General features: G+C 58.7%; 1 protein-coding gene across 1 annotated transcript; it reads left to right on the top strand.

The window, feature by feature from the left end:
- Nucleotides 1-5,656: 5,656 nt before the first annotated feature.
- Nucleotides 5,657-9,332, top strand: TMEM213 (transmembrane protein 213). The gene is made up of 3 exons (XM_007666254.3): nucleotides 5,657-5,826; nucleotides 8,242-8,310; nucleotides 8,954-9,332. Exons 1-3 carry the CDS (start codon nucleotides 5,739-5,741, stop codon nucleotides 9,121-9,123), a joined length of 327 nt encoding a protein of 108 aa, XP_007664444.1. The 5' UTR covers nucleotides 5,657-5,738; the 3' UTR covers nucleotides 9,124-9,332.
- Nucleotides 9,333-13,442: the final 4,110 nt, after the last annotated feature.

Raw genomic sequence — 13,442 nt, 5'->3', positions numbered from 1 at the left:
CAGCGTTATTATTATCCCCGCCCAGTGACGGGCTCCCAGTCTAAACGGGGGAGACAGCAAAACAGAACAAAACAAAAACAAGACAAAATCATCAAGATAAATAGAATCAAGGAGATATACACCTCATCAACAAAATAAATAGGCTGATTAATAACTATACACAAATAAGCACAGTGCGGAGGGGAAGGGGGAGGAGCAGAGGGAAAGGGAGGGCTCAGAGTGGGAAGGCCTCCCGGAGGAGGTGAGCTCTCAGGAGGGCTCGGAAGGGGGGGAAGAGAGTGGGTTTGGCGGAGGTGAGGAGGGAGGGCGTTCCGGGACGGCGGGAGGACGCGGGCCGGGGGTCGACGGCGGGATGGGCGACAACGGGGGACGGCGAGGAGGCGGGCGGCGGAGGAGCGGAGCGTGCGGGGTGGGCGGTAGAAAGAGAGGAGGGAGGAGAGGTAGGAGGGGGCGAGGGGATGGGCAGTGTTCTGAGCCCTGGGGTAGATACAGGGTAATCAGCTTGTCCCCCGTGGGGCTCCCAGTTTTAATCTGCTTCTCTCTGTCGTACGGTGCTCCCCCAAGCACACAGTGAGCATTCGGTGAATACGATCGACTGATTTAGTCGGAAGGTTTCCATCCCAGCTCCGCCACTTGCCTGCTCTGAGACGTTGGGAAAATCGGTCGGCTTCTCCGGGCCTCAGTTGTCTCATCTGTACGGTGGAGGTTAGGATTGTGAGCCCCACGTAGGACACGGACTGGGGCCTCTGGACTGAGCCCGTTGTGGGCGGGGATGGTCTCTCTCTGTTGCTGAGTTGTACTTTCCAAGCGCTTAGTACAGTGCTCGGCACACAGTAAGCGCTCGATAAATAGGATTGGATGAATGAATGCTAATAATAATAATTTTGGTATTTAAGCACTTACTATGTGCCAAGCGCCGTTCTCAGCACTGGGTAGATACAAGGTAATCAGGTCGTCCCACATGGGGCTCACAGTCTTAATCCCCATTTTACGGATGAGGTAACTGAGGCACAGAGAGGTTAAGTGGTTTGCCCAAGGTCACCCAGCAGACGAGCGGCGGAGCCGGGATTAGAACCCACGTCCTCTGACTCCCCAAACCATGGTCTTTCCACTAAGCCACGCTGCGGCACTGTCCAGCGGACAGAGCACGGGGCCAGTTGGCAGGTGACCCGGATCCTAGTCCCAGCTCTGCCCCCCGCCTGCCGAGCGACCTCAGACAAGGTACTCGATCTCTCTGGGCCTCAGTTTCCCCACCTGTAAAATGGCGAGAAAATTCCCAGCCCCCCACCGTGAGAGCCAAGTGAGACGGTGGCCTCGAAAGCGCTCCGGGACAATAGAAGCGCCCGACAAACTGAAGGTCTAGTTATTATCGATCTCCTTCCCAAAGCGTCTCCGGGTCGGGACCGCAGAGCCTGGGACCCGTTCAAGTCGAGCAATCCCCAGAGGTAACACACTCGGGGAAATCACGCGGGGCTGAGGTTCCAGGGGTGCGGCATGTGTGCATTTACGCACAAGCGCAAACACACACACTGTCTGTTGTCGGGCTGCGGTGCTTGTTGTTTATGGCACCCGGCCACCCCACGGGTCCTCCCGGGGAGACGCTCCCTCGGACGGCGCCGGCCCGGGCGCCGTGGGACGCGCCGGTCATCATCTTCGGGAGGCGGCCCCGCCCGGTGGAAGGAGCACGGGCTGGAAGTCAGGACACCTGGCTCTCGCCGGTGGCCCGCTGGGTGACCTCGGGCAAGTCACTTGCCCTCTCTGGGCCTCGGTTTCCTCACCTCTAAAAGGGGAAGAATTCCTGCTTCTCCATCCCTCCTTCCTTAGGCTGTGAGCCCCGAGTGAGGCAGGTACTGTGTCCCAGTCGCTTATCTTGTCCCTACCCCAGCGTTCAGCATATAGTCCATAATAATAATAATAATAATGTTGGTATTTGTGAAACGCCTACTTTGTGCAGAGCACTGTTCTAAGCGCTGGGGTAGACACAGGGTGATCAGATCGTCCCACCCGAGGCTCACAGTCTTCATCCCCGTTTTACAGATGAGGTAACTGAGGCACAGAGAAGTTAAGTGACTCGCCCACAGTCACACAGCTAAGTGGCGGAGCCAGGATTCGAACCCATGACCTCTGACTTCCAAGCCCGGGCTCTTTCCACTGAGCCATGCCGCTTCTTCTTATGTACTAGTCCATAGTACATGCTCGGTACACTGTACGTGCTGAACCGATACCCTCACCGTCACTCTCGTTATTTCTCTGATTTCCAGCTCAAACTATCAACAAGAGCGAAGGCCTTACAACTATTCCCTGCTGCCCTGGGTTTAATTTACTCCCCAAGCCCCCCTCAGGGAGAAGATGCAGGGCTAGTAAACACGCTGACCACCTCCACCCTCCTGCGGGCCAGCACACGAGACCCACGGCGGCCCCATCGGCCCCGGGGTCGGAGATCGCGGACGTTCCTTCCCGATGATTGTCTCCTTCCCAGGGTGGCCCCAGACAACATTGGAAAACTCTGAACACCCCATTTTCCCCCTCTCCGTAATTTATTTCTATCTCCGCCATAGACCGTCAGCTCCCTGAGAGCAGAGACTGCCTGTCCCTCTAGGGACTGGCTTAGAGAAGCAGCATGGCCTATCAACTGGACTCCCACGGACCTGGGAGTCAGAAGGACCTGAGTTCTAATCCCAGCTCTGCCACTTTTCTGCTGTGTGACCTCAGGAGAGTCACTTCACTTCTCCGGGACTCAGTTACCTCATTGGTAAAATGAGGATGAAGACTGTGAGCCTCATGTGGGACAGGGACTGTGCACGTTTGCCTGTGTGCAACCCGGTGCTTATCACAGTGCCCGGCACATAGTAAGCACCTACATGCCATAGTTATTATTATTACAGTCGCCTGCACGCAAGAAGCTCTCAATAAATACCATCGTCTGACTGACCTGGAAGATCACTTGCATCATGTAATTCATTCGGTAACGTGAGGGCATCCCAAGGATTCTTAGTACAAGCGCTTAGAACAGTGCTCTGCACGTAGAAAGGCTGAATGAATGACCCTCGGGACACCAGCTCTCTGTGGAGGATGACAGAACTGATAGCGCGGCCCAGGGGAGACCCTCCCCACCCCACCTCAATCGGGAGCCGTGTACGTCCCGCTCCGGGCTCTCGGTGAACATCGGCACCGCTTCCAGGCCGCGGACTCGGTGGCAAGAGCCGGGGTCGGGAGGCGGAGGGAGGCCAGGCTCCGGAAATGGCAATAGCTGATGGAAATACACCCGCCTACCCCGCAGACGGGGGCCGGGCAGCTGGAGACCGGGCGGCCCCGTTCCAGACCGGATCGGACAAATGGCGCCCCAACCTCAGATTCACAACCCGCACCCTGGCCGGCTCAGGTGAGAGCGCTTCCTAGAACAGAGGCGGCCTTGTGCCCGGCCCCCGCCCATCTGCCCGCCGTGCCCTTGTACCGGGATTAATAACGTGTTCCGCCAAATCACATGGGCGACAGTTTCAGGATCGGCTTTCAGGGGCGATGTTTGAGAGCCAGGGAAGCTATGGCGGCTGAGACTGGGCGGAGGGCAGGTGACGGGGCAGGGCGGAAAGCGGGCGGTGGGGCAGAGTGGAAAAGGGTCAAGAGGAAGGGAGAGGGAGGTAATATTTGCTCCGTTTCACTGGTGAGGAAACTGAGGCCCAGAGTAGTTTGGTGACTAACCCAGGTTCAGTGGCAGAGCTGGGCCTGGAACCTGGGTCTCTTGACTCCCAGGCTCTGCTCTTTCCACGAGGCCACAGTGCCTGTTTCTCTCCCACCTCCACACATGCTTGGATCTTCGCTCTCCCCTTCAGGCCTCCGACCCTCCATCATTCATTCAATAGTATTTATCGAGCGCTTACATCATTCATTAGTATTTATTGAGCGCTTACTACGTGCAGAGCACTGTACTGAGCGCTTGGAACGGACAGTTCGGCAACAGATAGAGACGATCCCTGCCCATGGACGGGCTCACAGTCTAATCCGTCAGAGCTCCCTAAGTCTCAGGGCTGGGGAGGCGGGGACGGGGCCGGGGGGAGCAGGGGCAGCTTGGGAGAGGAGCTCTGCAAGGCTTTAAGAAGTCAATCGAATATCCACCACTGGCACCTTCTGGGTGAGGTGCCACCCTCTGAGCAGACCCATCTCCTTTCCCCTCTCAGGACGCAAGCTGGCTTGGCAGCAAGAACGGTCTCCGACCCGCTTGTTCAGGAAGCCTCCCTGGCACCTTGCCCACCGCCCAGAACCCAGAGAATGCAGAGCTCAGAGACGCAGAGTTCACTCAGAGCTCAGAGAATTCAGAACTCGGAGAATGCACAGCCCATATCTCAGAGACCTAGAGCTCAGAGACTGAGGGTTCGGAGAATCTAGACCTCAGAGATTCAGAGCTCAGAGAATGCACAACTCAGAGACCCAGAGCTCAGAGACCCGGCGCTCAGAGACCCAGTGCTCGAGACCCAGCGCTCAGAGACTCAGAGCGGAGAGATCCAAAATTAACTCTGAGCTCGGAGAATTCAGAACCCGGAGAACGCACAGCCCATATCTAAGAGACTTAGAGCTCAGGGACTGAGGGTTCGGAGACTCTAGACCTCAGGGATTCAGAGCTCAGAGAATGTACAACTCAGAGACCCAGAGCTCAGAGACCCAGTGCTCGAGATCCAGCACTCAGAGACCCAGAATTCACTCAGAGCTCAGAGAATTCAGAACTCGGAGAATGCACAGCCCATATCTCAGAGACCTAGAGCTCAGAGACTGAGGGTTCGGAGAATCTAGACCTCAGAGATTCAGAGCTCAGAGAATGCACAACTCAGAGACCCAGAGCTCAGAGACCCGGCGCTCAGAGACTCAGTGCTCGAGACCCAGCGCTCAGAGACATCCAAAATTAACTCTGAGCTCGGAGAATTCAGAACCCGGAGAACGCACAGCCCATATCTAAGAGACTTAGAGCTCAGAGACTGAGGGTTCGCAGACTCTAGACCTCAGAGATTCAGAGCTCAGAGAATGCACAACTCAGAGACCCAGAGCTCAGAGACCCAGAATTGACTCAAAGCTCAGAGAATTCAGAACTTGGAGAATGCACAGCCCATATCTCGGTGACTTAGAGCTCAGAGACTGGGGGTTCGGAGAATCTAAGCCTCAGAGATTCAGATCTCAGAGAATGCACAACTCAGAGACCCGGTGGTCAAAGCCTCAGAGCTCAGAGACCCAGAGTTCACTCAAAGCTCAGAGAATTCAGAATTCGGAGAAAGTAGAGCCCATAGCCCAGAGACCCAGAGCTCAGGGAATCCAGAGTTCAGATCCTGCAGAACTCAGAGCCCCAGGGCTCAGAGAATCCAGATCTCAGAGACTCAGAGCTGAGACACCCAACACTCAGGGACTCCAGAACTCAGAGCTCAGAGAAGCCAGAACTCAGAAACCCAGAGATTCGGAGCTCAGAGCACTGAAGCTCAGAGATCAGCAAATCCAGAGTTCAGAGTGTGGTGAACACAGAGCCCAGAATTCAGAGAACGCGGAGCCCAAAGCGGAGAGAACACACAGCCCAGAAGTTAGAAAGCATGGAGCTCAGGGAGCAGGGCACGCTCACAGAGCACAGCGTGTCCCTGTGGTGTTGGCAGGGCTCCACCCCTTTCTTTTCCCCTAAACACCGGGGCCGATATTTCCGTGAAGAAATCATTTCTGAGTTTCTCCCTGCCAGATCCCGGTGGGCAGGCAGCGCGGTCACCGGCATGACCCCCTACCCCAGAACGACCGGCGGGCCGACGGCCCTGATCCTGCTCCTGACCCCGGCTCTTCTCTGGACCGTCTGCGCCGCAGGTAGGGGCTTGGCACTGAGGAGGAGAGGCCAGGCTTCATCTCCGAGACTTTTTCCGTGGAAACAGGAAATAGGACTTCCGGACGGGAGGGTGGGCCTGGTGCCAGGGATTCTGGATCCAAAGTCCTCCCCGTTACTGGTGCTTTCGGGTAGCTTGTCTGCCGTCAGTATCGGCACCACCAAGGTGGACTGGCAACCTGCTACAAGGTGGTCGCGGGCAGGGGACGTACCCACCAACCCTGTCGTATTATACTCTCCCAAAGCTTAGTACAGTGCTCTGCCCGCAGTAATAGCTCCGTAAATACAGTGGACTGATTAATAAGAATAATGGCGGTATTTGTTAAGCACTTACCCTGTGCCGAGCACTGTTCTAAGCGCTGGGGTAGAGACAGGATAATTGGGTTGGACCCAGTCCCTAGACATAGGGTTCATGGTCTTAATTCCCACTTTACAGAGGCCCGGGGAAGTGAAGTGACTTGCCCGAGGTCACGTGCCAGACGAGTGGCAGAGCCGGGATTAGAACCCAGGTCCTCTGCCTCCCAGACCTGTGCTCTACCCACTAGGTCATGCCGCTTCCACGTGAGGGGCACTATACCGGTTGCTTACTCCGGACAGGGGCACCGGACTGGGTGTTTGGGCAACCTCCAGCATAAGTGAAAGATGAGCCTCCCGTCCCGGAGGAGTCTGCAGTCTCCTGGGGAAGAATGAACGCAGAAATAGACTATTAGACCTTGGTTATAAAAGCGCCAGGCAGGGAGAGCAAGAGACTGGCTAGGGGGAGGAGTGCCAGGCTCCAGATGCGTGTGGAGGCTGCCCTGGGTCACCCGCTACCCAGACAGCCCCTTGCGAGCGGGGCGAGGGGAGACTGGACAGATTTAGGAGCAAAGTAGAGCTTGGGTGGGCTGTGGGAGTCCTGGGGGGGGGGGGGTCTGTGAGAGGGCTGGTTGTGACCTGCGAGTCTGGGGGTCCTGTGGGGGACTGGCCATATCTGGAGATTTATGTTCCAGTCCCAGCTCTGCCCCCGACCTGCTGGGTGACTACGGGCAAGTCGCTCACCTTCTCTGGGCCTCGGCTTCCTCACCGGCAATTCGGAGCTAAGATCTCCCTCCCTCTGCGAGACAGCGACTGCGTCCAATCTGATTATCTCTGTACCCTAGGGTTTAGCAAAGTAATCACCCTAAAAAGAATAACTAGGCCTTCCTTGCCACCCATTCACTCAAAGGTAAATTTCACTGTCAAGGGTGTCTTTGAAAAAGGACAACAAAATAATAAGAATGATAGTATCAGTGAAACGCTTAGTATGTACTAAGCACTGAGCTTAGCAGTGGGGCAGATTGGATCCAGAACACAACTTAAGTGAATAATTAGCCATAAGAGGGAGGGGAAAAGGGTGAGGGGAAGGAACCGGGGGTGGGGGCGGGGGTAACCCTCTGGTTTGACCGTGCCACCGGCCAGACAGGTGATCTCTCTCAGAGCAGGGTCGGCCAGCCGGTGTGGAAGGGCACGGTGTCCTTCTCGGGGGTTGGGGGGTGGGCAGAAACTCTCTCCAAGCCGAGGGAGCGGGCAGAACCGGTCCCGACCGGGCGGCTGCGAGGTCGGGCCGGCCTGGAGCCGGGGAAGGTCTAGTCCGTCACCTGCTCCGACCTACAGAGCATCTGGGAAGGCGCGAGGGGAGGGCAAAGGGGAGAGGAGTAGCTTCTGGAGGTGGAAAGGCTGGAGGGAACGGGAGTCTGCAGGCCCAGAGGAGACAGGGCTGGATTTTCAGGCCCAGAACTGGGAAGAGGCAGGGGGGCGGGGGCACGGAGGCAATACGGAACTGTCGTTTACCCATTTCCAGAGCCCCAGGGGAGGGGCACCCGCTGAGGCTGGAGGGTCGTGGGGTCCGAAGAGGAAGAAACACTTCTCCTCTCACTGAGGGGGGAGCCCAGGAAATCGGTCCAGCCGGGAGCACCAGCAGGTTCAGGGATTTTGCATGGAGCCGCAGATGAGCGGCCCGTGCTGGGTCACTGGGGGAGTCGGGGATGGAAAAGGGAGAGTCGGGGGGGTGTTGGATGGTCTGTGCTGGTCACTGGGTGGAGAGTCAGGGCTGGAGAGGGGAGAGTCAGGGGTGTTTGGATGGTCCACACTGGGTTACTAGGGGAGAGTCAGGGGTGTTGGATGGCTGTCCCCAGCCATGAGGACGGCCAGCACATCGCTTCTCCAAACATCCTGGAGCCACTGTGAGAATCAGAGTCCTGCCCATGACCTGTGGCATTCAATCCATCTTAGGGGGGGTCACAAGCTCCTCCACTCCCCGTAGCATTCTTTCTTCACACCCGTCTCCCGACTCCTCTGCCTTCTCTTCCCACCCATGTATTTGAACTCTCCCGTCCTCTCTTCTCACCCACATCTGCCCGCTCCCGTGTTCTCTCTTCCAGGAGCGCCCAGCAACTCCTCCACCGCTCCCACCCACATCCACCTCGACGGGAACCCGGCCCAGTGCCCCGGTGAGCCCCCGCCCGAGCGCTGACCCCGGCATCTGGGATCTCACCTAAGGGTGCGGCGGGGAAAGGGGCCACGAACCACAGAAACTCAAACGGTCAACGAAAGGGGGCCGGCGGACTCCCCATAAGAACCACGGGTGTGCCTGGGGTTGTCCCTGGGTTACCCGCATGGCGTAGCGGCTAGAGCACGGGCCCGGGAGTCAGAAGGCCATGGGTTCTAATCCCGGCTCGGCGGCCTGTCCGCTGTGACCTTGGGCAAGTTACGTCGCTTCTCTGGCCCTCGGTCGTCTCATCTGTAAAATAGGGGTCGAGACTGTGAGCCCCACGTGGGACGGGGACTGTGTCCAACCTGATCTGCTTGTATCCACCCCAGCGCTTAGCACAGCGTCTGGCATACAGTAAGCGCTTAACAAATACCATAATAATAATTGTCATTATTATTATTATGTGGGCATGTTTGGGGGTGCACATTTGGGTGTGTTTTAGTGCGGTAGCGTGGACGTATGTAAATGCATCTTTCTGAAAGCTGGGATGGATACCGGGCCCGCCCTGCGTGTCGAGTGGAGTTGCGGGTAACTGTCCCTCCCCGAGCCTCACCCTTTCTCCCTGCCCTGTCGCTCCTCCTCTTCCTCCCGCCACCTCCCAGGGGCTGATTTCTGCATCAAGGTGTCGCGGTGCTGCCAGCTGGGCGTGGACGAACAGGGCTGGGTGGCAGCCGCCGTGGGCTGGAGCCTCTGGTTCATCACGCTCATCCTGCTCTGCGTCGACAAGCTCGTGAAGTTGCCCGCAGATGAGCCCAAGGACCTGCAGGCCTGAGGGCTGGGACCCTCGACCCGGTGACACCCCCCTCCCCCCCGCCCCCAGCTGCAGACAGAGGCCCGGGCTGGCAACCAGTACCAACTCCTTCTGGGGGAAGCTCCGCCCGCCGACATCGGTGGGGCTTCCCCGCATGGCGTAGAGGATAGAGCCCGGGCCCGGGAGTCAGAAGGTCGCGGGTTCTAATCCGAGCTCCGCCACTTGTCCGCGGGGTGGCCTAGGGGAGTCCCTTCACCTCTCTGTGCCTCAGTTACCTCATCGGTAAAATGGGGATCGAGACGGTGAGCCCCATGTGAGACGGGGACCGGGTCACCCCAACTGGCCTGTAACCACCTCGGCGCCTAGGACGCCGCCTGCCGCATAGTAAGTGCTCGGACACCCCACAATTATTATTATTATTACTATTACTGCCCGGCAAACTGACCCGCAACCGGAAGCCAGGACCCGAGTTAGCGTTCGACCGGTCCGGGGCCCGAGCGGAGAGGCGGGCCGGGGCAGGGCGCCAGTGACTCCGCCTCTCCCCAAACCCCGGCCGGAGAGAAGCGAGTGATCCCGAAGGCCGGGCCCATTTGAGCTCCCACCCACCGACACCGGCAGGACCGGGACCGAGGGGTCCCCGCGGGAGCAACCCTGGCACCGGCGGCCACCCCTACACGGATGATGCCACACGCGAAGCCCCACAAGGGTCCCGCGCAGGCCTCAGCCTGGGCCTCTCACCACGCGCCCCTGGGGAAGACCCAGCGGGGAAAGGAATCCCGATCTCCTGGGGAATTTGCGGAGGGTGACGGTCCGGCCCAGGGAGATGATGTTCTAGAGTCGGGGGCAGCCCCGCACAGCTCCGGCCAGTGTCACGACCCCCACCCTCCGCCTCCCCCCGGCTCGGCCGCAGCCTTGTCCCTGACGCGCCAGCTCCGGGCTGGGGACTGACCTTCTCCCCAAAACACGCAACTCGGACAGCCGTAACCTAGAGGCAGCAGCCACACCTTGGACTCCAAGAACGGTCGGTTTACCCTCAAGCAAGCTCGGGGGTCCCCTCTCTCTCGCACCCTCTTCTTTCCGACACAGATGAGTCCAGCTCACCCCGCGTCCCACTCTCAGTGTAGGGTATGGGGGTCTTTCTGGTGACAATCAAAGGGAGTCGGAAGGCCAGGGATCTGCTCCTATCCCAGCCCCTTGTCTGCTGTGTGATTTTAGACAAGACGCTAAATTTCTCTGTGCCTCATTTTCCTCATCTGAAAAATCGGGATGAAAAAGCCAGTTCTCCTCCTTAGACTGTGAGCTCCCACGTGGGAAGGGGTCTGTGTCCGACTTGATTATCTTGTATCTACCCCAGGGCTAAGTACAGCGCTCGGCACATAGTAAGCACTTAAAAAATACTATTGTTATTGAGACCAGGAGCCCGAGTTCAGAACCAAGCATGGGCGGGGGGGGGGGGGGGGGGGACAAAAATTTGGAGGTTATTGGAGGGTGTGGGAAAAACACTTAGGGATGTATGTGTGGCGGGGGAGAGGGAGAGTGTGTGTTCGTATGTACGTATGTATGTACGTACGAGAGAGAGACAGAGAGAGTGCACACACTCTGCTTCCTGCCCACCCAGCCAAGGGCCCGGTCCAGTGGCCCAAAGGCCCGGTCCAGTGGCCCAAAGGCACAGTCCACGAGTCGCAAAGGCATCAGTTAGCAGTAACTACATAAGCAGATAAGATCGAGACTGACAACTCCTTGAAGGCAGAACTGGCGTCTACTAACTCCGTTGTCCTCACCCCAATGCTTAGTAAAGTGCTCTGCACGCAGTAAGGGTTCAGTAAATACAGTCAATTGACAAATCTGGCACTGCTAAGATGGCTGAAAGGATTTTTTTTTGAAGAGGGGGATCGACCAGGGAAGGCCTCCTCTAGGAGACTGAGGGAGACTCCAGTCACATTTATTAAGCGCATACTGTGTGCAGAGCACTGGACTAAGAGGAAAGTACCACAATAAATGATGATGATGAGGGCTGGGTGGGATTGTGGGGGCTCCAGGCAGGGGTTGGAGCCCCCTGAATGGGAAGGGGTTTGCTGAGGAGGAGATGAGGGCCAAGAAGGAAGGAGAGGAAAGGAAGGGAGGGGGGAAAAGGCCTTAAGCCTCAGCAATGGGGACAGACGCAATCTTTCCTTGGAAGGCCGAATAGGGCTTGGCCCCACGGGCTAGTGCTGGGGTGGACCCTTGGATGGTGGTGGTGGGGTCACCCTAGGTCTGCACATCTCGTGTCCCCCGGCCCTACCTCACCCCCTCCCACGAGCCCGCAAAGAGGCTGACACCCTAGAATTGCCTTTCCTCTTCTTCCTTGAGGCTCTTCCCCCCTTCCCCGATCAGAGGGGGGCCTAAGGAGAGTTAAAGGGGCCAAGCCCCTCTGTCAGCCAAGTGGAAGGGGCACCCCCAAAAAAACCGGGGACCCCTCCAAGAGATCAGAAAGTCAGATGACACCGTGCGGCTAAACAGCTGGGAATCCTGGGGCAGCCCCAACCTCTCCTCAGAGACCCCTCCTCGGTCTCAGACAGGGTTTCTGGAGTCCAGTGGCTTCAGTCTCCTGGGAAGGTAAGACTCTGAGTTAAACCCCGCCCAGACGGGCCCCACGTTTGGGCGCCTCGATATTCGTTTCCAACACGTCCGATGCCCACCGTCCCCCACCGAGGCCCCCTCGCCTCCAACCGGATTCTGCAAATTTCGCTCCGAGCCACAGGCCAAGCGGGAGACCGCTCCCTGCTCAGGACGTCGGCCACGGGGAAGTCTGGAACCCACACTACCCTCCGGCCAGAATCACACCGTGATGTCAGGTGGAAGGATGAGATTTCCTCCGAGGATTGGCCCCGGGGGCTTTTACATGGTGTTTGTCTTTAACGTAGCCCAAGGTGCCTCCCCTCCACAAACTGGGCGTGGGGAATCCCTTGGCGAATTTGGCTGCCTTGCCAAGTTCATCCAGGGTTCAACCAAGGTGCCCTGCCCAAGCAGCTTCCAATCAGCTACTGAGCCAAATGGGGATTAGCGGCGGGACCCACCCCGTTCAGCCTGTCCGGGCGACTGTTCCGGAGGACGGAACGAGGGGTCCGGTGAAGGCCCGGTGCCCCTGCGCCTCCGGGCGACTCTGACCCTTCAGGAGTCTCGGAGCCTCGGCTCAAGGTCCCCGAGGCAGCTCTCTGAAGCCCAGGTCCTGACCCTAATCCCAGAGGGCCCTCTTTCTGAAAACGAGTTGCCCCACGGGCACTTTGGGCTTCAAATGCAGGAGCAGAAGAGGGGCCGGACAATTCCCGCCCCCCCCCCCAGCCCTCTGCCCACGACTGCCCAGGGTCACCTTCTTCAGGACGCCTCCTCCAATCGACCCTGTGCACTGCCTAACTCCCCCAGCCCCTGCTCGCCCTCGGTCACGCCTGCCAGCGGGGCTTGTCTCGATAATTGGATGGGCGAGAGCCGGCTCTGAGGCCTCTGCCCCAGACAACACTCTCGCACCCACCACTGGGCTATGCCGGCCGGGGGCACCGGATAAACACTGTGAAAAAGAGGAGAGTGGGAGCGACCGGGAGAGGAGAGGGGCCTCGGGCCAGGCTCTGAGGGGCACAGGGCGGCCGAGCGTCTTCAGGCCCTCGACTCCGCCCTCCGCCCTCAAGCCTCAGCGCCCCATTCCCGCCTACGTCCATCTTCCGGCCCAGCAGGGCTCCTCGGCTGCGGAGACGGGGTCGGGAAGCTGGGGAGTTGCTTCCTCTGCTTCCCGTCGGGAAGGCAGAGGCCTGGCGCCGCATCTCGGGCCCGGCCGGCGATGTCGCCAGCCTGCCGGCGACGGGGGGAAACCGTTCTTCCCAGGGCCAACGACCACGCTGAGACCCACAGCTTGGGGCCAGAGGAGGGTACGGTTCCCGCTGAGCTCTCCCAGGCGCTTAGTACGGTACTCTGCACGTAGTGAGCACTCAATAAACACCGCTGAGTCCCAGCCACAGGGTCGGGGGGCTACCGTCACCGAAGAAACATCGCCGGAGTCACCGTGTGTGCAAAATAGCATCTCTTATTTTCGCGCCCACAGCGGGGGCCGATCGGTACCCAAGTCACAACAGAGATGACGAACGGGGGGGGGTCAGGAACCCTTCTACGGACATAACCCCTGCACCGACCGCACACGGGGGTGGTTGGGGTAGGGGGAGAGGGTCCCGGCCCGGGCTTGTCACCTGGGACTTCCTGGGACGACCTGGGTCAGCGGGAGCACCGGGCCCCTCGGCTCCAGCCCATCCCTTTCACTGCCCCAACTTGACCGGTTCCGAGGGAGAGTTCCGAGGGAGGTCCAAGCACGGCCC

Source organism: Ornithorhynchus anatinus, chromosome 11, assembly GCF_004115215.2.
Source record: "Ornithorhynchus anatinus isolate Pmale09 chromosome 11, mOrnAna1.pri.v4, whole genome shotgun sequence".
Classification (NCBI taxonomy): domain Eukaryota; kingdom Metazoa; phylum Chordata; class Mammalia; order Monotremata; family Ornithorhynchidae; genus Ornithorhynchus; species Ornithorhynchus anatinus.
Note: the sequence above shows the minus strand (reverse complement) of the source record. Positions and strands in the feature narration are given on the sequence as shown.

Coding starts and splice junctions, on each gene's coding strand:
- TMEM213 (XM_007666254.3), top strand. CDS start 5,739: ATGACCCCCTACCCCAGAACGACCGGCGGGCCGACGGCCCTGATCCTG. Junction 5,827..8,241: donor CTGGACCGTCTGCGCCGCAG/GTAGGGGCTTGG, acceptor TCTCTCTTCCAG/GAGCGCCCAGCAACTCCTCC. Junction 8,311..8,953: donor GAACCCGGCCCAGTGCCCCG/GTGAGCCCCCGC, acceptor GCCACCTCCCAG/GGGCTGATTTCTGCATCAAG.